Source organism: Mixophyes fleayi, chromosome 4 (genome assembly GCF_038048845.1).
Source record: "Mixophyes fleayi isolate aMixFle1 chromosome 4, aMixFle1.hap1, whole genome shotgun sequence".
Lineage (NCBI taxonomy): Eukaryota > Metazoa > Chordata > Amphibia > Anura > Limnodynastidae > Mixophyes > Mixophyes fleayi.
Genome location: NC_134405.1, coordinates 909,561 through 931,564, shown reverse-complemented (window position 1 = coordinate 931,564; position 22,004 = coordinate 909,561). Strand labels below are relative to the sequence as shown.

Genomic DNA, 22,004 nt, shown 5'->3' with positions numbered 1-22,004 from the left:
CTCTATCTACACCCTATGTACCTGTATAATAATCATCTCTATCTACACCCTATGTACCTGTATAATCCTCATCATCTCTATCTACACCCTATGTACCTGTATAATAATCATCTCTATCTACACCCTATGTACCTGTATAATAATCATCTCTATCTACACCCTATGTACCTGTATAATCCTCATCATCTCTATCTACACCCTATGTACCTGTATAATAATCATCTGTATCTACACCCTATGTACCTGTATAATAATCATCATCTGTATCTACACCATATGTACCTGTATAATAATCATCATCTGTATCTACACCCTATGTACCTGTATAATAATCATCATCTGTATCTACACCCTATGTACCTGTATAATAATCATCATCTGTATCTACACCCTATGTACCTGTATAATAATCATCATCTGTATCTACACCCTATGTACCTGTATAATAATCATCATCTCTATCTACACCCTATGTACCTGTATAATAATCATCATCTATATCTACACCCTATGTACCTGTATAATAATCATCTCTATCTACACCCTATGTACCTGTATAATAATCATCTGTATCTACACCCTATGTACCTGTATAATAATCATCATCTGTATCTACACCCTATGTACCTGTATAATAATCATCATCTGTATCTACACCCTATGTACCTGTATAATCCTCATCATCTGTATCTACACCCTATGTACCTGTATAATAATCATCATCTGTATCTACACCCTATGTACCTGTATTATAATCATCATCTCTATCTACACCCTATGTACCTGTATAATAATCATCTCTATCTACACCCTATGTACCTGTATAATAATCATCATCTGTATCTACACCCTATGTACCTGTATAATAATCATCATCTCTATCTACACCCTATGTACCTGTATAATAATCATCTCTATCTACACCCTATGTACCTGTATAATAATCATCATCTGTATCTACACCCTATGTACCTGTATAATAATCATCATCTGTATCTACACCCTATGTACCTGTATAATAATCATCATCTGTATCTACACCCTATGTACCTGTATAATAATCATCATCTGTATCTACACCCTATGTACCTGTATAATAATCATCATCTGTATCTACACCCTATGTACCTGTATAATCCTCATCATCTGTATCTACACCCTATGTACCTGTATAATAATCATCATCTGTATCTACACCCTATGTACCTGTATAATCCTCATCTGTATCTACACCCTATGTACCTGTATAATAATCATCATCTGTATCTACACCCTATGTACCTGTATAATAATCATCATCTATATCTACACCATATGTACCTGTATAATAATCATCATCCGTATCTACACCCTATGTACCTGTATAATAATCATCATCTGTATCTACACCCTATGTACCTGTATAATAATCATCATCTGTATCTACACCCTATGTACCTGTATAATAATCATCATCTATATCTACACCCTATGTACCTGTATAATAATCATCATCTGTATCTACACCCTATGTACCTGTATAATAATCATCATCTGTATCTACACCCTATGTACCTGTATAATCCTTATCATCTGTATCTACACCCTATGTACCTGTATAATAATCATCATCTGTATCTACACCCTATGTACCTGTATAATAATCATCATCTGTATCTACACCCTATGTACCTGTATAATAATCATCTCTATCTACACCCTATGTACCTGTATAATAATCATCTCTATCTACACCCTATGTACCTGTATAATAATCATCTGTATCTACACCCTATGTACCTGTATAATAATCATCATCTGTATCTACACCCTATGTACCTGTATAATAATCATCATCTGTATCTACACCCTATGTACCTGTATAATAATCATCATCTGTATCTACACCCTATGTACCTGTATAATAATCATCATCTGTATCTACACCCTATGTACCTGTATAATAATCATCTCTATCTACACCCTATGTACCTGTATAATAATCATCTGTATCTACACCCTATGTACCTGTATAATAATCATCTCTATCTACACCCTATGTACCTGTATAATAATCATCTGTATCTACACCCTATGTACCTGTATAATAATCATCATCTGTATCTACACCCTATGTACCTGTATAATAATCATCATCTGTATCTACACCCTATGTACCTGTATAATAATCATCATCTGTATCTACACCCTATGTACCTGTATAATAATCATCTGTATCTACACCCTATGTACATGTATAATAATCATCTCTATCTACACCCTATGTACCTGTATAATAATCATCTGTATCTACACCCTATGTACCTGTATAATAATCATCTCTATCTACACCCTATGTACATGTATAATAATCATCTCTATCTACACCCTATGTACCTGTATAATAATCATCTGTATCTACACCCTATGTACCTGTATAATAATCATCTCTATCTACACCCTATGTACCTGTATAATAATCATCATCTGTATCTACACCCTATGTACCTGTATAATAATCATCATCTGTATCTACACCCTATGTACCTGTATAATAATCATCATCTGTATCTACACCCTATGTACCTGTATAATAATCATCTGTATCTACACCCTATGTACATGTATAATAATCATCTCTATCTACACCCTATGTACCTGTATAATAATCATCTGTATCTACACCCTATGTACCTGTATAATAATCATCTCTATCTACACCCTATGTACCTGTATAATAATCATCTGTATCTACACCCTATGTACCTGTATAATAATCATCATCTGTATCTACACCCTATGTACCTGTATAATAATCATCATCTGTATCTACACCCTATGTACCTGTATAATAATCATCTGTATCTACACCCTATGTACCTGTATAATAATCATCTGTATCTACACCCTATGTACCTGTTACGTCTGGGGATCTGTCTGTACCCAGACTAGGTTGTGTCTCTGGAGCTGGACTGATGACTACGTAGACAATGCTGGGTGGCCTGATAATGTAGTGAATGGACTGGTGCAGATACTGGGAACACTAGGAGAGGAGAGCAAACAGTAACTGGATTACTATAACCAGACTGGAACCGGTATGCTCTAACCGGAATGCTGGAAGGGGATCGGTGTAACCGGAATGCTGTGACCGGAATGCTGGAAGGGGATCGGTGTAACCGGTATGCTCTAACCGGAATGCTGGAAGGGGATCGGTGTAACCGGAATGCTGGAAGGGGATCGGTGTAACCAGACTGGAACCGGAATGCTGGAACCGGAATGCTGGAAGTGGATTACTGGAACCGTAATGGAACCAGAGTGCTGGAATCGGACTGGAGCCGGAATACGGACAGCACTGTGTGAGCTGAAACAACAGAAAAGATTGCAGACTGCTGAGAACCAGGTTGATGTCTGAATTACAACATTGCACTGGCAACAGGTAAGGCCCCCTTTTATAGTATTTGTTGTTTTCTGATTGGAGGCTGCAGTCAGCTGGACTAAAGCAGCAGTCCCGGACTCCCGGAAGAGTAGGCAAACCTCCCGGATCCTATAAATTGTCGAAATTCACGGCATTGAATAGCGGGGGCGGAACATAATCACATATAAAAGAAAAATGGGAGATCTGCACTTCCCAATGTAAATCTGTATGCAGCCAAGGGGAAATGTGGAGGGAAATGATCCCAAACCTCTTATGGTTAGGGATAGAGGGGTTTCCTGGCGTGGTGGATGGGTAGGACGGGAAAGGGGGGTAGGGGAATAGGCAGGGGTAACAAAGAATTAATAACAGAGAGATGGTATTATTGGTGTATTGTCAAGATGGTACAATAACAAAATGCACACGAGTGGTCACTCCGATAGGGTAAACAATATTGAGATAATAACAGACAGTAACAAATATAACTGAGCCGGCCACTCTAAATGAATGAAGTACACTATTGCCTTACTCGGGATGGCAGGAGAATACTGAGGCCGTGGTTTTGTAGAAGTCAATGTGTGACCCTGAACAGTGAATACGGTCAGTAGGCGGATAGTCTTTATAGATGGCCTGCCGGTGCAATGCAAGTGAAGAAGTGTGAACTCAAGGTTGTTTAATCTCAGTCTATGGATGGTATTGGCTCAATGATAGTTCATGAGCAGGCACCTCACGGTACAAATGGGAGTAATATATGCACAGGCTTGTGGTTATCCCATAGCTGAAGTACAGATAGTATATACGAGGAAAAGCAGTGCGTATGGTAGCATTTTGAGGATGTGGGTAAATAAATTTACCCCCCTCCTATTATTATTATTATCAGTTATTTGTTAGGTGCCACAAGATTTCCGCAGCGCTGTACACAGTACAAACAGTAGACTATACAGGGTGTAACAGTACAGAACAATAAACAAAAAGTACCAATACTTCAGAAACTCCAGGCAGGCAGATGCAATAAACACGGAGCAGAAGAACGGGTATGGAGACAGGAGGGGAGGGGGCCCTGCTCATGTGAGCTTACATCCTAAGGGAGGGTAAACAGACCAGGCACAAGAGGAGCCAGTTGAGGCATGGGGGAGAGAGGGGAGAATGAGCGGAGGAGATGGGGGTTAAGTGGATGGTTGGTAGGCTTTGAGGAAGAGGTGAGTTTTGAGTGCACGTTTGAAGGAGCACAGAGTAGGAGAGAGACAGATGGAGCGAGGGAAGCCATTCCAGTGAAGGGGGGCTGCACGGGAAAAGTCTTGGATTCTGGAGTGGGAAGAGGTGATCAGAGTGGAGGAGAGGCGGCGGTCATTGGTCGAGTGCAGGGAGCGGACGGGAGTGAATGGAGAGTAGGTTAGATATATAGGGAGCAGTAGAGTGGGAGAGAGCCTTGTAAGTGCTGGTGAGGAGTTTGAAACTTTTAGGAACCCCAACAGTCAGCACCACAAAACCCGGAGTCTGCTCTGAGTTCTGGTGTTCACTGGAGCCCCTAGTGGTGGGGACAGACTTGGCCGCAGACAACAGAGGGTCGTGAGTTGTGCACTGACTGGGGAGAACCCAGTGATAGTGTCTAAGAGTAACCAGCAGACTGAAGTCCAAGCAAGGGTCGAGGGCCGGCAGCAAACAGAGTATCCAGGGGACTAGCCGGAGTCAGAGGTCACAGGCAAAACGGCAGCGTCAGGGTACAGGCAATAAGTCAAGGGGCACAGGCAGGCAAACGTAGTCAAATATTCAGGCAAGGGTCGGCAACGGTAACAGGATCAAGGATAAACAGGAACAGAGAGAGGGAGCAGGTCTACAGCACTGTAACAGGAACTATAACCGGCAGGGAGGGCTTGTCCCTTCCTGCCTTATAAACAGATGAAACCCAATCAGAATCTGTCCTGCACAGAAGGTATTATTTAGCCCAGCTGGGCTATAACTATGTATGATGTGCACACGCGCCCGGCTGCCCTAGATGCCGGGACGCGGCACTGGAGGCAAAGAGCGTCCCGACCGTTGTCTATGCAACGGCCGGGACAGGAGGAAATGACGTCCCGGTCGTCATGATGACCGCCGGGACGCCGAGCCGGACCTGGAAGTGAGTCGTGACGGTGGCCAGAGCCGCCACGGCTCGTAACAATACCTACCCCTTGAGGAGGGGTCAAGGAACCCTGACACCCAGTTTTCTGGGAAACTTTTTAAAGAAATCAGCAAGTAATTCATCTGAGTGAAGATTTCTTTGTGGTACCCAGGACCTTTCCTCCGGGCCGTATCCTTTCCAATGAACCAAGTAGTGGAACTGACCCTGAACCTTTTTTGAATCAAGGATCTTCTCGACTATGAATTCTTGATGTCCACCTACCGAAACTGGCTGAGGTCTAGAGGGCTGTCGAGGTTTGAATTGTCTGGAAGACCGGGCAGGTTTCAACAAAGAGCAGTGAAATGTACTGGGAATTTTTAAAGATTCCGGAAGCTTCAATTTGAAGGCCACTGGGTTGACTTGCTTTAGGATGGTAAATGGACCAATAAATTTAGGTCCTAATTTCTTACACGGCTGATCGTCATGACGACCGGGACGCCGAGCCGGACCCGGAAGTGAGTCGCGGTGGTGGCCAGAGCCGCCGCGGATCGTAGCAGAAACAAATTCTGTAGGGGAAGGGGAGCCAGTGTAAGGCAAGGCAGAGAGGGGAGGCAGAGGAGGAGCGGCGTGAGAGGAAGATGAGTCTTGCAGCCGCATTGAGTATAGAGCGGAGGGGGGAGAGACCGGGAGTGGGGGAGGCCAGTGAGGAGGAGGTTGCAATAATCCAGGCGGGAGATGATGAGTGCGTGGATGATAGTTTTGGTGGCCTCCTGAGAGAGAAAGGGATGGATGCGTCCTAGGGAGATTGTCCGGGTGTTCCGGACCTGGAGTTGTTCCGCTATTGCGTGTCACACGCTCCCTCTTCCTTTCCAGATGTGTAATGAAGTTTGCCGGAAGCGAGAAAAGGTCCGGTGCGCATGCGAAATCTCAAGCCGGGTTGTAAACATTAGATATTGATATCCAATGAAGTAGATGTATGGAAACTTACGCGTTTCGCCCCAATATTTGTTATTGTCTGTTTTGTTATTATCTCAATATTGTTTACCCTATGGGAGTGACCACTCGTGTGTATTTTGTTATTGTCCCATCTTGACAATACACCTATCATACCATCTCTCTGTTATTAATTCTTTGTTACCCCCGCCTATTCCCCTACCCCCTTTTCCCATCCTACCCATCCACTGCGCCTGGGAACCCCTCTATCCCCGCTAGTCAATACCTTGAATTACAGTCATTTTAGTGGGGGCGGGGCTATAGTGAGACAACAATGTTGTCATGCCCCTCCTACCCTCTGTCACATGACCTGTACTTCAGGATGTCCTGGACTACAGATTTAAAATGTAGGCAAGTATGATATACATTTTACTGTGCCATAATGCCTATTTCCTGCACCAATCTGCCCTCTATCAGAAATAACAGTGGTGAGATGCCGGAGTGATGGCTACTGGGCATCTGATATAATAATAATGCTGTTTCAGGTAATATATAAATATATATATATATATTTTGAGGGGATGTGTTATTTCCTTGTATTTATGTGTCTTTAATGACACCTCTGCTGCACAGCACAGATACAATGAGGCTCACACAGCCAATAGAGGGTCATAGAACGTACCTTTGGCCTATTGAAGACCAGATTCAGGTGCCTTGATAAATCTGGTGGTGCTTCTCTACGCCCCAGGTAAGGGAGCTGACATCGTGTTGTTGTGCTATCTGTTACATATTTAGTATTCCCTACCACCGGTAGTAGACAGTGAGGAAGCCGGGGAGCCCATAACGTCAGCTGATGTGCAGAATACAGAAGGGGGACGCAAGTCAGAGAAAAGATTATACAGACTTCTATTTATCTTGAGGTTTATCATTCACTCAATAAGTTTGTTACTTTGCATTATTCCGTCTTTACTGCTTGGCATAAATTCTTGTAGAATCATCGGCATAAGCACAGGAAAGTGTAACTTCAACCTCGGCCGCCAAGTAAAGGGTATGTGTATGTGTTTTGAAATAAACCTCATGGGTTAACGAAAAAACAAATATAGTTTTAATATTTATATCATAATTACCTAAATAAGCAGTGTGACAGGATGGACCTTCTATGTCACCCTGTCTGTTGTGTTTGCTGGGGACCGGCTGAGCTTGTCTTGCCACTGTCCCCTTTATTAATGCCAAATTGCTCTCCTCCTGCCACCACTGGGCTCCTACACTGGCGCCTAGAACCGGTGCCTTCTGGGTAACTCTCACTGCTAGTGTACCCTAACTGGGCACCTGGGCTGGTACCCCTGACCTCTTCCTTCAGATCAGGGTTGCTGGGGATGGTTCCCCCTGACCTATCACCAGCCCCCAATTCTATGAACACACATACCATTAGTTGTGCTCCACCGCGTAAATTTGTTTACATGCTCAACTATAAGGGGAGCCCCATGAAGTTGTTGTACCCTGGCCCTGCCTTTAACATTGGCCAGAGCTGCAGGTAGCGGACAGAGCGTTGGTACCGGATGCTCGGTCCCAACCTCAGAACAGCCGGATAACGGATTAGATTGCTCTAATCTGCAGGTCACAGGAACTACAGCAGGTAAGTAGTCGTCAAACCAGGCTTGTGAAGCAGTGATGTTTTATTAGCTCAGGTGTCCTTATAAGGACAGTTATTCACACTAGTTTAAGGTACTAGTTATCTCCAGTACAAATGGTATAATGATACATTACATGGTAAGGCTGTGCTGACAGGAGGTGACCCAGCCCCCTGAACTCTTTGCTGGCCCCAAAACGTCTGACATTTTGCATCAGCTATTTAATATCAGGATGTGATATTTATTCCAAGCTTGGAGTTAATGTGATTTTAAACTTTAACAAGATTGTCATCAATCTCTAGTACCCAAATCACTTTTACTGTCTACATTGTTCAAACAGGTTCTAACTAGAGATGAGCGCACTCGGATTTCTGAAATCCGAGCCCACCCGAACGTTGCCGATCCAAGTCGGATCCGAGACAGATCCGGGTATTGGCGCCAAATTCAAATCTGAAACTGAGGCTCTGACTCATAATCCCGTTGTCGGATCTCGCGATACTCGGATCCTATAAATTCCCCGCTAGTCGCCGCCATCTTCACTCGGGCATTGATCAGGGTAGAGGGAGGGTGTGTTAGGTGGTCCTCTGTCCTGGTAGATCTCGTGCTGTGCTGTTTAGTTCTGTGCTGTGCTGTTTAGTTCTGTGCTGTGCTGTGCTGTGCTGTGTTCTGCAGTATCAGTCCAGTGGTGCTGTGTCCTGTGCTCTGTCCTGCTGAGTTCCGTAGTGCTGCTGGGTCCTGTGCCGTGTCCTGTTCAGTCCAGTGGTGCTGTGTCCTGTGCTCTGTGCTTCTAAGGGCATAGTTATTTCCCCATTATTCCCAAGTTTTTAAAAAATAAAAAAAAAGTAAAAAAAAATAAAAAATTAAAAATTAAAAAAAAAATATATAATTATAACCAAATTTGCAAAACCAATCCAGCAGTATAAGTCCATTGGTACTGCAATATTACAAAGTTCACACATTCTGCAGTATCAGTCCATTGGTGCTGTGTCCTGTGCTCTGTCCTGCTGAGTTCCGTAGTGCTGCTGGGTCCTGTGCCGTGTCCTGTTCAGTCCAGTGGTGCTGTGTCCTGTGCTCTGTGCTTCTAAGGGCATAGTTATTTCCCCATTATTCCCAAGTTTTTAAAAAATAAAAAAAAAGTAAAAAAAAATAAAAGATTAAAAATTAAAAAAAATATATATACATATAACCAAATTTGCAAAACCAATCCAGCAGTATAAGTCCATTGGTACTGCAATATTACAAAGTTCACACATTCTGCAGTATCAGTCCATTGGTGCTGTGTCCTGTGCTCTGTCCTGCTGAGTTCCGTAGTGCTGCTGGGTCCTGTGCCGTGTCCTGTTCAGTCCAGTGGTGCTGTGTCCTGTGCTCTGTGCTTCTAAGGGCATAGTTATTTCCCCATTATTCCCAAGTTTTTAAAAAATAAAAAAAAAGTAAAAAAAAATAAAAAATTTAAAATTAAAAAAAAAATATATAATTATAACCAAATTTGCAAAACCAATCCAGCAGTATAAGTCCATTGGTACTGCAATATTACCAAGTTCACACATTCTGCAGTATCTTGTGCTACATATAATGGAGACCAAAAATTTGGAGGATAAAGTAGGGAAAGATCAAGACCCACTTCCTCCTAATGCTGAAGCTGCTGCCACTAGTCATGACATAGACGATGAAATGCCATCAACGTCGTCTTCCAAGCCCGATGCCCAATCTCGTAGTACTGGGCATGTAAAATCCAAAAAGCCCAAGTTAAGAAAAAGTAGCAAAAAGAGAAACTTAAAATCATCTAAGGAGAAACGTAAAGTTGCCAATATGCCATTTACTACACGGAGTGGCAAGGAACGGCTTAGGCCCTGGCCCGTGTTCATGACTAGTGATCCAGCTTCACCCACGGATCTTAGCCCTCCTCCACCTCCCTCCCCCTACAAAAAATTGAAGAGAGTTATGCTGTCAGCAACAAAACAGCAAACAACTCTGCCTTCTAAAGAGAATTTATCACAAATCCACAAGGCGAGTCCAAGGATGTTGGTGGTTGTCAAGCCTGACCTTCCCATCACTGTACGGGAAGAGGTGGCTCGGGAGGAGGCTATTGATGATGTAGCTGGCGCTGTGGAGGAACTTGATGATGAGGATGGTGATGTGGTTATTGTAAATGAGGCACCAGGGGGGGAAACAGCTGATGTCCATGGGATGAAAAAGCCCATCGTCATGCCTGGTCAGAAGACCAAAAAATGCACCTCTTCGGTCTGGAGTTATTTTTATCCAAATCCAGACAACCAATGTATGGCCATATGTAGCTTATGTAAAGCTCAAATAAGCAGGGGTAAGGATCTTGCCCACCTAGGAACATCCTCCCTTATACGTCACCTGAATAACCTTCATAGTTCAGTGGTTAGTTCAGGAACTGGGGCTAGGACCCTCATCGGTACAGGGACACCTAAATCCCGTGGTCCAGTTGGATACACACCACCAACACCCTCCTCGTCAACTTCCTCCACAATCTCCATCAGATTCAGTCCTGCAGCCCAAGTCAGCAGCCAGACTGAGTCCTCCTCAATACGGGATTCATCCGAGGAATCCTGCAGCGGTACGCCTACTACTGCCACTGCTGCTGTTGCTGCTGTTAGTCGGTCATCTTCCCAGAGGGGAAGTCGTAAGACCGCTAAGTCTTTCACAAAACAATTAACCGTCCAACAGTCGTTTGCCATGACCACAAAATACGATAGTAGTCACCCTATTGCAAAGCGTATAACTGCGGCTGTAACTGCAATGTTGGTGTTAGACGTGCGCCCGGTGTCCGCCATCAGTGGAGTGGGATTTAGAGGGTTGATGGAGATATTGTGTCCCCGGTACCAAATCCCGTCGAGATTCCACTTCACTAGGCAGGCGATACCAAAAATGTACAGAGAAGTACGATCAAGTGTCCTCAGTGCTCTAAAAAATGCGGTTGTACCCACTGTCCACTTAACCACGGACATGTGGACAAGTGGTTCTGGGCAAACGAAGGACTATATGACTGTGACAGCCCACTGGGTAGATGCATCCCCTTCCGCAGCAACAGCAACAGCTGCATCAGTAGCAGCAACTACAAAATGGCTGCTCGTGCAAAGGCAGGCAACATTGTGTATTACAGGCTTTAATAAGAGGCACAACGCTGACAACATATTAGAGAAAATGAGGGAAATTATCTCCCAGTGGCTTACCCCACTTAGACTCTCATGGGGATTTGTGGTGTCAGACAATGCCAGTAACATTGTGCGGGCATTAAATATGGGCAATTTCCAGCACGTCCCATGTTTTGCCCACACCATTAATTTGGTGGTGCAGCATTACCTCAAGAGTGACAGGGGTGTGCAGGAGATGCTTGCGGTGGCGCGCAAAATTGCTGGACACTTTCGGCATTCAGCCAGTGCCTACCGCAGACTAGAGGCACATCAAAAAAGCTTGAACCTGCCCTGCCATCACCTCAAACAAGAGGTTGTGACGCGCTGGAACTTCACCCTCTATATGCTGCAGAGGATGGAGGAGCAGCAAAAGGCCATTCAGGCCTACACAGCCACCTACGACATAGGCAAAGGAGTGGGGATGCGCCTCAGTCAAGCGCAGTGGAGACTGATTTCCGTGTTGTGCAAGGTTCTGCAGCCATTTGAACTTGCCACACGAGAAGTCAGTTCCGACACTGCCAGCTTGAGTCAGGTCATTCCCCTGATCAGGCTGTTGCAGAAGCAGCTGGAGAAAGTGAGGGAGGAGCTGGTAAGCCATTGCGATTACACCAAGCATGTAGCTCTTGTGGATGTAGCCCTTCGTACGCTTTGCCAGGATCCGAGGGTGGTCACTCTTTTAAAGTCAGAGGAATACATTCTGGCCACCGTGCTCGATCCTCGGTTTAAAGCGTATGTTGTGTCTCTGTTTCCGGCAGACACAAGTCTACAGCGGTGCAAAGACCTGCTGGTCAGGAGATTGTCCTCTGAAGAGGACCGTGACATGCCAACAGCTCCACCCTCATTTTCTTCCACATCTATGGCTGCGAGGAAAAAGCTCAGTTTTCCCAAAAGAGGCACTGGCGGGGATGCTGATAACATCTGGTCCGGACTGAAGGACCTGCCAACCATTGCAGACATGTCTACTCTCGCTGCATTGGATGCTGTCACAATAGAAAAAATTGTGGATGATTACTTTGCTGACACCATCCAAGTAGACATGTCAGACAGTCCATATTGTTACTGGCAGGAAAAAAAGGCAGTTTGGAAGCCCCTGTACAAACTGGCTCTATTTTACCTGAGTTGTCCCCCCTCCAGTGTGTACTCGGAAAGAGTTTTTAGTGCAGCGGGGAACCTGGTCAGTGAGCGGCGAAGGAGGTTGCTTCCTCACAACGTTGAAAAAATGATGTTTATAAAAATTAATAATCAATTCCTCAATGAAGTACAGCACTGCCCTCCAGATACTACAGAGGGACCTGTGGTTGTGGAGTCCAGCGGGGACGAATTGATAATGTGTGATGAGGAGGAAGTACACACTGTAGGGGGAGAGGGATCAGAGGTTGAGGATGAGGATGACATCTTGCCTCAGTAGAGCCCGTTTAGTCTGTACAGGGAGAGATGAATAGCTTTTTTGGTGTGGGGGCCCAAACAAACCAATCATTTCAGCCAAAGTTGCTTGGTACGCCCTGTCGCTGAAATGATTGGTTTGTTAAAGTGTGCATGTCCTATTTCAACAACATAAGGGTGGGTGTGAGGGCCTAAGGACAATTCCATCTTGGAACTTTTTTTTTTGCATTATATGACCAATCAACAGTCGTTTGCCATGTTCAAAAAGTAAAACCAAATTTAAACAAATTCAAGAAATTAAACCAAAAGTAAAATGCCCTGTCATAATTTAAAACAAGAGGTATTGACGTGCTCTAAAACTACTGTATTGTTGTTTATATTTTATAAACACTACACTTGAAAGCTTGAGTCTTTCAATAAAAAAGTAACTCTCCATTGCACGAATATTTGCAACAGGGACAATTTTAGGGTTAAGAAAGTCAACTAATAACACTTCGACGCTGTCTGTCTTTATAAACACTACACTTGGAAGTTGGAGGAGGTATTGTGGCCCCGGCACCAAATTTACTACCGGGGCCACTCCACTGTGCAGTCCATATTTAGGTGTATCAGATATTAAACAACGGTGACAGTTGATGCCCAATTTTTTAATTATATTGTGGCCTCGGTACCAAATTGTGTACCGGGGCCACCACACTACGCAGTCCATACCCTTTTTTGGTGGAATTCTGACCCGTGGAGGGTTTTTTAATTATATTGTGGCCTCGGTACCAAATTGTGTACCGGGGCCACCACACTACGCAGTCAAGATAGATAGATGCGTATCATAGATAAAGTACATTCAGTAGTGTGGGGCAAATTGAAAAATATTCAAAATGCACTGACATTATCAAAAACAAGAGGTTGTCACACGCTAAAACTCCAACATGTATATGATGGAGAGGATGGAGGAGCAGCCGTATGTGCAGTGTAATGCAGACCTGTTGAAGGTTTTTTATATATTTTATTGTGGTGCCCAGTGCCCACTCCTCTACGCAGTCTAGATACATTTATTGGTGCGAATCATAAAAGTTCAGGGTTTTTAATATATATTGTGGTGACCCACTCCTCTACGCAGTCCAGGTACATTTATTGGTGCGAATCATACAAGTTCAGGGTTTTTAATATATATTGTGGTGACCCACTCCTCTACGCAGTCCAGGTACATTTATTGGTGCGAATCATACAAGTTCAGGGTTTTTAATATATATTGTGGTGACCCACTCCTCTACGCAGTCCAGGTACATTTATTGGTGCGAATCATACAAGTTCAGGGTTTTTAATATATATTGTGGTGACCCACTCCTCTACGCAGTCCAGGTACATTTATTGGTGCGAATCATAAAAGTTCAGGGTTTTTAATATATATTGTGGTGACCCACTCCTCTACGCAGTCCAGGTACATTTATTGGTGCGAATCATACAAGTTGATGGTTTTCTTATTATATATATTGTGGTGACCCACTCCTCTACGCAGTCCAGATACATTTATTGGTGCGAATCATAAAAGTTCAGGGTTTTTAATATATATTGTGGTGACCCACTCCTCTACGCAGTCCAGGTACATTTATTGGTGCGAATCATACAAGTTCAGGGTTTTTAATATATATTGTGGTGACCCACTCCTCTACGCAGTCCAGGTACATTTATTGGTGCGAATCATACAAGTTGATGGTTTTCTTATTATATATATTGTGGTGACCCACTCCTCTACGCAGTCCAGGTACATTTATTGGTGCGAATCATACAAGTTGGTGGTTTTCTTATTATATATATTGTGGTGACCCACTCCTCTACGCAGTCCAGATACATTTATTGGTGCGAATCATAAAAGTTCAGGGTTTTTAATATATATTGTGGTGACCCACTCCTCTACGCAGTCCAGGTACATTTATTGGTGCGAGTCATACAAGTTCAGGGTTTTTAATATATATTGTGGTGACCCACTCCTCTACGCAGTCCAGGTACATTTATTGGTGCGAATCATACAAGTTGGTGGTTTTCTTATTATATATATTGTGGTGACCCACTCCTCTACGCAGTCCAGATACATTTATTGATGCGAATCATAAAAGTTCAGGGTTTTTAATATATATTGTGGTGACCCACTCCTCTACGCAGTCCAGGTACATTTATTGGTGCGAGTCATACAAGTTCAGGGTTTTTAATATATATTGTGGTGACCCACTCCTCTACGCAGTCCAGGTACATTTATTGGTGCGAATCATACAAGTTCAGGGTTTTTAATATATATTGTGGTGACCCACTCCTCTACACAGTCCAGATACATTTATTGGTGCGAATCATAAAAGTTCAGGGTTTTTAATATATATTGTGGTGACCCACTCCTCTACGCAGTCCAGGTTCATTTATTGGTGCGAATCATACAAGTTCAGGGTTTTTAATATATATTGTGGTGACCCACTCCTCTACGCAGTCCAGGTACATTTATTGGTGCGAATCATAAAAGTTCAGGGTTTTTAATATATATTGTGGTGACCCACTCCTCTACGCAGTCCAGGTACATTTATTGGTGCGAATCATACAAGTTCAGGGTTTTTAATATATATTGTGGTGACCCACTCCTCTACGCAGTCCAGGTACATTTATTGGTGCGAATCATACAAGTTCAGGGTTTTTAATATATATTGTGGTGACCCACTCCTCTACGCAGTCCAGGTACATTTATTGGTGCGAATCATACAAGTTCAGGGTTTTTAATATATATTGTGGTGACCCACTCCTCTACGCAGTCCAGGTACATTTATTGGTGCGAATCATAAAAGTTCAGGGTTTTTAATATATATTGTAGTGACCCACTCCTCTACGCAGTCCAGGTACATTTATTGGTGCGAATCATACAAGTTGACGGTTTTCTTATTATATATATTGTGGTGACCCACTCCTCTACGCAGTCCAGGTACATTTATTGGTGCGAATCATAAAAGTTCAGGGTTTTTAATATATATTGTGGTGACCCACTCCTCTACGCAGTCCAGGTACATTTATTGGTGCGAATCATACAAGTTCAGGGTTTTTAATATATATTGTGGTGACCCACTCCTCTACGCAGTCCAGGTACATTTATTGGTGCGAATCATACAATTTGATGGTTTTCTTATTATATATATTGTGGTGACCCACTCCTCTACGCAGTCCAGAAAGATACCTCGTTGCAATGTTTTGGACTAATAACTATATTGTGAGGTGTTCAGAATACACTGTAAATTAGTGGAAATGCTTGTTATTGAATGTTATTGAGGTTACTAATAGCATAGGAGTGAAAATAAGCCCAAAAACTTGATTTTTAAACTTTTTATGTTTTTTCCAAAAAAAATCCGAATCCAAAACCTTAAATCCGAACCGAGACCTTTCGTCAAGTGTTTTGCGAGACAAATCCGAACCCCTAAAATAATGAAAATCCGGATCCAAAACACAAAACACGAGACCTCAAAAGTCGCCGGTGCACATCCCTAGTTCTAACACACAGGACAAAAGGCCACACAGGAAAGAAAGGTAATGACCTCCTGCTGTGTTTTCAGGCAGTGTTGGCCACTTCACATGAAATAGGTCTGTTTAGCCTGAATGAGGATTTCCTCTAGAAATGTTACAAAACCAAATCATGACATACTGTCTCAGAAGTTACAAATCAAATTTCCTCCAAAATTTGCCTATTGCAGTGTTGGTTAACCTGTGACACTCCAGGTGTTGTGAAACTACAAGTTGACACCAGTTTGCTTAAAGTATACTGTTTTATTTATAGAAAATGTATGAGAACTGTAAGAAACCAATAGTTAAATGTACACATTGGTACTTGGGGTTTTTTTGGACAAGAATTTAGAAGAAAGGCACTAAGGCTTTCAATACCAACAATAATAAATATCTATTATTTTATTTTTTGGGTGTGGGCTCTGGTTCATTGAAACGGCTTGTGTATGGCCGCCTTCCTCCCCTGATCCACACTCTAGTACGGTGCGGGACCGGTGGCACTGATGTATAGGTGTGGTACTCTGACTGCAGGTACCTGATAATGAGGCCACAGGTCGATGGCCATTAGGATGTTTTGCATTTTCCCGCAGATTTTCAGACAGTTCTCTCACTGCCCCAGTCGGATTATTAATAGCCGTATTCAGTTGGATCAATTCTTTCAAAACTTGTACACATCCGAATTTGGGTCTGAGTTTTTTAAGCCTTTTGTCAACTGCCTTTATATTCTCCTCATTGAATCTTGGTGGAACAGCCGTAAATTTCACTGAAGCAGCCAAGTTAGGAGCAGTTGGTGGTTCTGCTTGGTTTGGTGGAGCTTCTTGAGGAGGGCTCTGTGGTGCAGACTCCACAAGCTCCGCAACGTGCGTAACATTATCTACACATTCCCGAATGATGTGTTCGCTGCTAGGTCTGGTGCTGCTGTTGGTGCTGAATCTGTATCGGACTCTGGCGATAGATAGGCTTGGGATGTTCCTCGGTAAATTAAACAAGACCAAGAATGAATCCTCATGACCTGAACCAAACCAATTACAGGTGTTTATGTGTAATGACAGTGACATTAATTATGTTTTGTGTGTTTTTCTACATAGGTGAAATTACCTTCTAACGAGTCTTCATCATTATGGAAGTGACTGCTGGTGTTATCTGTGCTTCAGATCAACCTCTCTATTTAAAATTTGGAGATGTTTGATATTAATATATTTTGTTTACAAAACAATTTGGAAGTTGTGAAATAAACAGATGACATTCACATGTCATTAGCACATTATATTAATATGTGTCTGGCTTATGAACTCAGTGTACAAAAATGTATAACATTTCCGTGAGGCAGGATCATTAATTTGGCATAAAGGGTTAAAATACTAATTACTCACCAGCCTTAGGCTGGGACAGAGGCCTGTCCGTGTCCCGGACATTGATCAGTAATTTCTCGTGGGATTAGTTGTGTAAACTCCCTCTCATAGGAGGTACAGGCAATGACCAGTCCGGCCTCCACCAGTTCCTACAGCTGCCTCCTCTCCTCAGACATCTACTCTTTCATTCTGCGCTTGTTGTCAGATATGTGTTTTCAGCAATTATCGATTGCTCTTTTGATAGTCCCAACCGCATTCACAGAAGCACAGACTGATGAACACAACTGATTCTTATGTCAAAATGCTGTTTTGGCTGTTTGAGTGCCCAAAAGCCGCTCATACACTGGAATGATGTTATGAACAAGGACACAATTCTCCTCAAAACTAAAGCGCACATTGCGCCCATACTTTGTCTTCCTCACACTCCTCCTCACCTACCTGCTCCTCTCTCTCCTCCGCACTGCACCTAGACTCTTCACCTGTCCTTCCTCTCACATCATAACCACCAAACAAACACAGTGCTAAGACATAAAACACTCACAAACAAAACACAGGCTCTGAAGACACAGACCAGGAGACAGACAAGGGCAGATAAACAAAAGTAACTAAAATAATATGACAAAAAAACTCTTTAACCAACAATCACCCCTATCCTGCTCCTTCCACTACTCTCTCTGTAACTCCTGAAACTCCTATCGACGCAAACAATGAAGTAAACTGTTTTTTATGGTGTTGGTGAGGTCAAATTCGCATTTTCAGTTTACAACCATTCAGAAATGAGTATTGGTTTGAAAATCGCGATTTGAGCACTAAACCCTGGTGATTTGAGTTTCTGTTTTTTTTAACTTTAGAAAGTTTTTATTAGTTCTGTTTTTTTTGTTTTTTTTTTAAAGGGGTACAGAAATAAAATGAGGGGGGGGGAAGAAGGGAAGGACAATAAAAACAAATGGGGTATGGGGGGGTACATAGTGGGTGAGGAACACAGCTATATATCAGACGGTACATGCTTTAGCCCTGGCGGTTTGAGTTTTGTGAAAAACGCAACTCAATCGAGATCGACTGCGATTTCTAATTTAAGACTCGAATAAATTTATCAAGCTGTGAGTTTCCGTCAGGTTGAAAAGTGAAGATGTTGTCTATAGCAACCAATCAGATTCTAGCTATCATTTATTTTGTACATTTTACAAAATGACAGCTAGAATCTGATTGGCTTCTATAGGCAACATCTCTACTTTTCAAATCCACTGAAAACTCGCAGTTTGACAAACTTACCCCTCAAAATCGCTAGTTATTAGATATGGCGGCTTGGTGCCTAAAATTAAATATCGCAGCTTCATACATTCAGGGCCACTTTAACAACTTTATGGGCCCCCGGGCAATGCAGTGTACCGGGCCCCTAAAATATATATATATATATATATATATATATATATATATATATATATATATATATATATATATATATATATATAAATAGTGTGTGTGTGTGTGTAAAAAAAATATATATGTATGTAAAAAAAAACGTGATTATATATATATATATATATATAGGGGCCCCCTTAACTTACCTTAAGTCCGATCCTCTTCTTTTTTCTGCGCCGCTGAGTCTCTTCTGCCCTCTTCCGTGCTGTGGTTGCAGTGAATGCTGGGCGATACATCACGCAGCAGTCACTGCGAGCACAGCACGGAAGAGGGGACCAGGGAGGGAGCCGGATCACCGCTGATGTGACTGCAAGGTAAGTATTTAAAAAAAAAAAAAACATTTTTTTTTTTTTTTTTTTTTTTTTTTAAAGGATTCGGATGGGCCCCCCTTGCCTGCAGGGCCCCCAGGCACCTGCCCATCGTGCCCAATGGAAGAGACGGCCCTGAATACATTTTGCCCCTGGTCTACACCCAGAAAGCTTACAATCTATTGGAAGCATAACTGTTCCTGTCCTAATAGTGTTACATTTTTATGTGGAAAAGACTTTATTGTACAGTACTGTGGAATATGTTGGTGCTTTCTCAATGTTAGAGGTAATGATAATAATTTATTAAAGGGACTGACAGAACGAGGTAAGGTGACTGAAATGTAATAAGAGAAGGGAGACTGTCCCCGTGAGCTTACTATCTATTATTACACATTCTGTGTGATTGGAAAGGTTACGAAACCCACCGGCCCCGTGTGACTCAGTTCTGTCTGTCCCTACAGGAGCTGTTCTCTGTTCTTGACCCCCTGTCCGCCCCCTGGGAGGTGTCAGGTTACTGAGGTATTTTAGTCAATGTCACAAGCCAAAGGACATGACGGCTCTCTAGCAGAGACAGCTGCTTCTAGCCCCGACCTTTCAGTGATAGTCAGCTTGGGGGGTGGATAGACTCGGAGATCTCAGCACTTGTAATATAAAGTGTCTATAAGTCCATTTGATTACTTTATCCCCAGTCTATAACTTTGTACTGTGGTCAGTGTTCTTCTATTTGTATTACATTGTCCTCTGTCACCTGCTGCAACTGTAAACTATTATAAACTACTTCCCTCAGGTCATCTCCACTTGTAACCTTTCAAATCCTTCAATGAAATGTAGGGATCCAGATTTAGACAATTAGGCAGACAGAGGAGAGAAGACCCCCACCCTCCGCCCCCATCCTTAAACTCCTCTCACCCCTCCCAGGTTAAACACTACAACACTCACTTCATTCTCATACCTCTCATGTCAGCCTCTCCAGCTCACTCACTATTTCTCCGACCACTGGCAGAGATTCAAGGTATCTCTTGTGTCCTCTCATCTAGGGTACTCCCACTGCTTGCTGTCACTTTCTACGTCTCTTCCTTCTTCTGTCTCTTTCCTGATGCCCCCTATGGGACCCGGTCACCATTAGTGGTCCCACAAATTTATACATTGCACCCTCTTACTTTGCTCCCCCTCCCTCAGTAGCCCACCAAATCTGTCTGTGTCTCCCTATTGTGTCCCTGTTTGTTTTCTGTCATTTCCCCAAGCCCCCAAATCATTGCTTTTACCCCTCTTTTCTTCCTGTTCTCATGCTGTCCTCCACAGGTACCCTGACGTCATTACTAGACCCCCAAATCAGTGTGAAATCCTGCCTCTGTGATATTCTAACCCTTTCACTGGTCTGGCTCCGTTCCCTCCCACACGCCTTCTTCTTTTCTCCCTTAAACAAGGTCACTGAAGGATTTCTCTGAATATTTTGCACCCTGTACTGGAGTTTCTTTTTAATTGAAGTGAAAATGCCCTCCGGAGGTTTCCAGCCAATTGAAGGGGGGCAGGTAATTATGATTTGGGAAGGTACACGATGGGGTGATATCTCCTGGAAGGGAATAAGAAGAAGTGGATTTTGCTGTGGACAGGTGTGATCTCCCCACTGAAGTGTCACCTTTATCTTCTAGCAGGTTGTTCGCATAGGTGTCACAAAGACCCTAGTTCTGTCTGTCTTCACAGCCATCTTGGGATCTTTCCAGTTTGGATACAACATTGGAGTTATAAATGCGCCCCAAAAGGTAGGTGACATTCTGGAGATGTCCAGAGTTCCTGGCTTGTGTGAGATTATTTTAGGATGCAATATCAGTATGGATTAGATTGTTTCATTATTGCTGGAGTTGTATCTATGGAAATGGTGGTGATATTCTCCTCTGATGGGGTGATTGTGTGTTTAGGGGAACCTCAGTGGTGCAGGTAATTTGGTGACTCATGTTAGGATTCTTCAGTGTTCATGGAACCCGTCCATTTGATTTTTAATGTTGTAGTGATGAGAGTAAGGTGCCTTCTTGGTAACTGAATGTTTAGGCAAATGTGCTCATTAGAATTGTGGTGTCCTGTTGATGATGCTATTGTCAGTATCTCACATTGGGGCTGGTGTCTCGTGGACTCGTGGTGTCTGACTGGTGAATATAATATTGCTGTGTAGAAGAAGATGCCTATTTCTGGGATACTATCTCATGGCTACTTTGTCAGATCATGTAATTAATTGATATTACCTGTGTTATACCGCTTATCAGGGGGTCATATGATATTCTGGCCATTCTACCATAACACAGAGCAAGTGTTTTCATCAGCTGACCAACTAGCTCAGATGTTTGTAATTTAGCCTTACTATAGCTTAGCATTCATTCTAATGGGCATTGTGTCAGGGGCAGGATGTATTTCCTTACTTGGGGGCTGATACGGAGGGAACGTACGCCAACTTGCTTGGCGTATGTAAAATCGTTCTGCGCATACTTATGTTTCTATACAGACTCGTGTGCCTCTGCCACCTACACCCGCCTGTGCCTAGCGAGACGTGACAGGGCGTGCAAACGCAGGCCAAGTACAATGAAGGCGTGCACACCTGCGGAAACACGCATAGCCCAGTGTTAGGAAGTGTGTGTTTTCCACCTGCTATAAGACAAGTGCCAGTACATGCTGATGGTCATACGCTAGTTTTCATGTCCAACTCTGAATCAGTCTTTCATGTAGAAAGTGTAGGAAACAACATCTGCTGACAACAGAAACCTCTGACGCTGCTCTTATCTCACTCCGGGACAATAGAAGA

General features: G+C 43.0%; 1 protein-coding gene and 1 long non-coding RNA gene across 6 annotated transcripts in view; one reads left to right on the top strand and one right to left on the bottom strand.

The window, feature by feature from the left end:
• The first annotated feature begins 3,250 nt into the window (after positions 1–3,250).
• The window catches only part of SLC2A4 (solute carrier family 2 member 4), a 48,639-nt gene continuing 29,885 nt past the window's right edge, over positions 3,251–22,004 (top strand). The window contains exons 1-3 of one of the 5 annotated variants that reach the window (XM_075206107.1): positions 3,251–3,415; positions 20,638–20,742; positions 20,863–20,973. In XM_075206107.1, coding sequence (XP_075062208.1) covers positions 20,704–20,742; positions 20,863–20,973 — 150 coding nt within the window. In that variant the 5' untranslated portion in view covers positions 3,251–3,415; positions 20,638–20,703. The other 4 variants (XM_075206106.1, XM_075206105.1, XM_075206108.1 and 1 more) reach the window with 4 other exon arrangements.
• Positions 16,396–20,247, bottom strand: LOC142150920 (uncharacterized). Its single transcript, XR_012691106.1, has 3 exons — positions 20,163–20,247; positions 17,227–17,292; positions 16,396–17,100 (listed from the first exon to the last, which is right to left on the bottom strand). It is a non-coding gene; the product is annotated as an uncharacterized LOC142150920 (long non-coding RNA).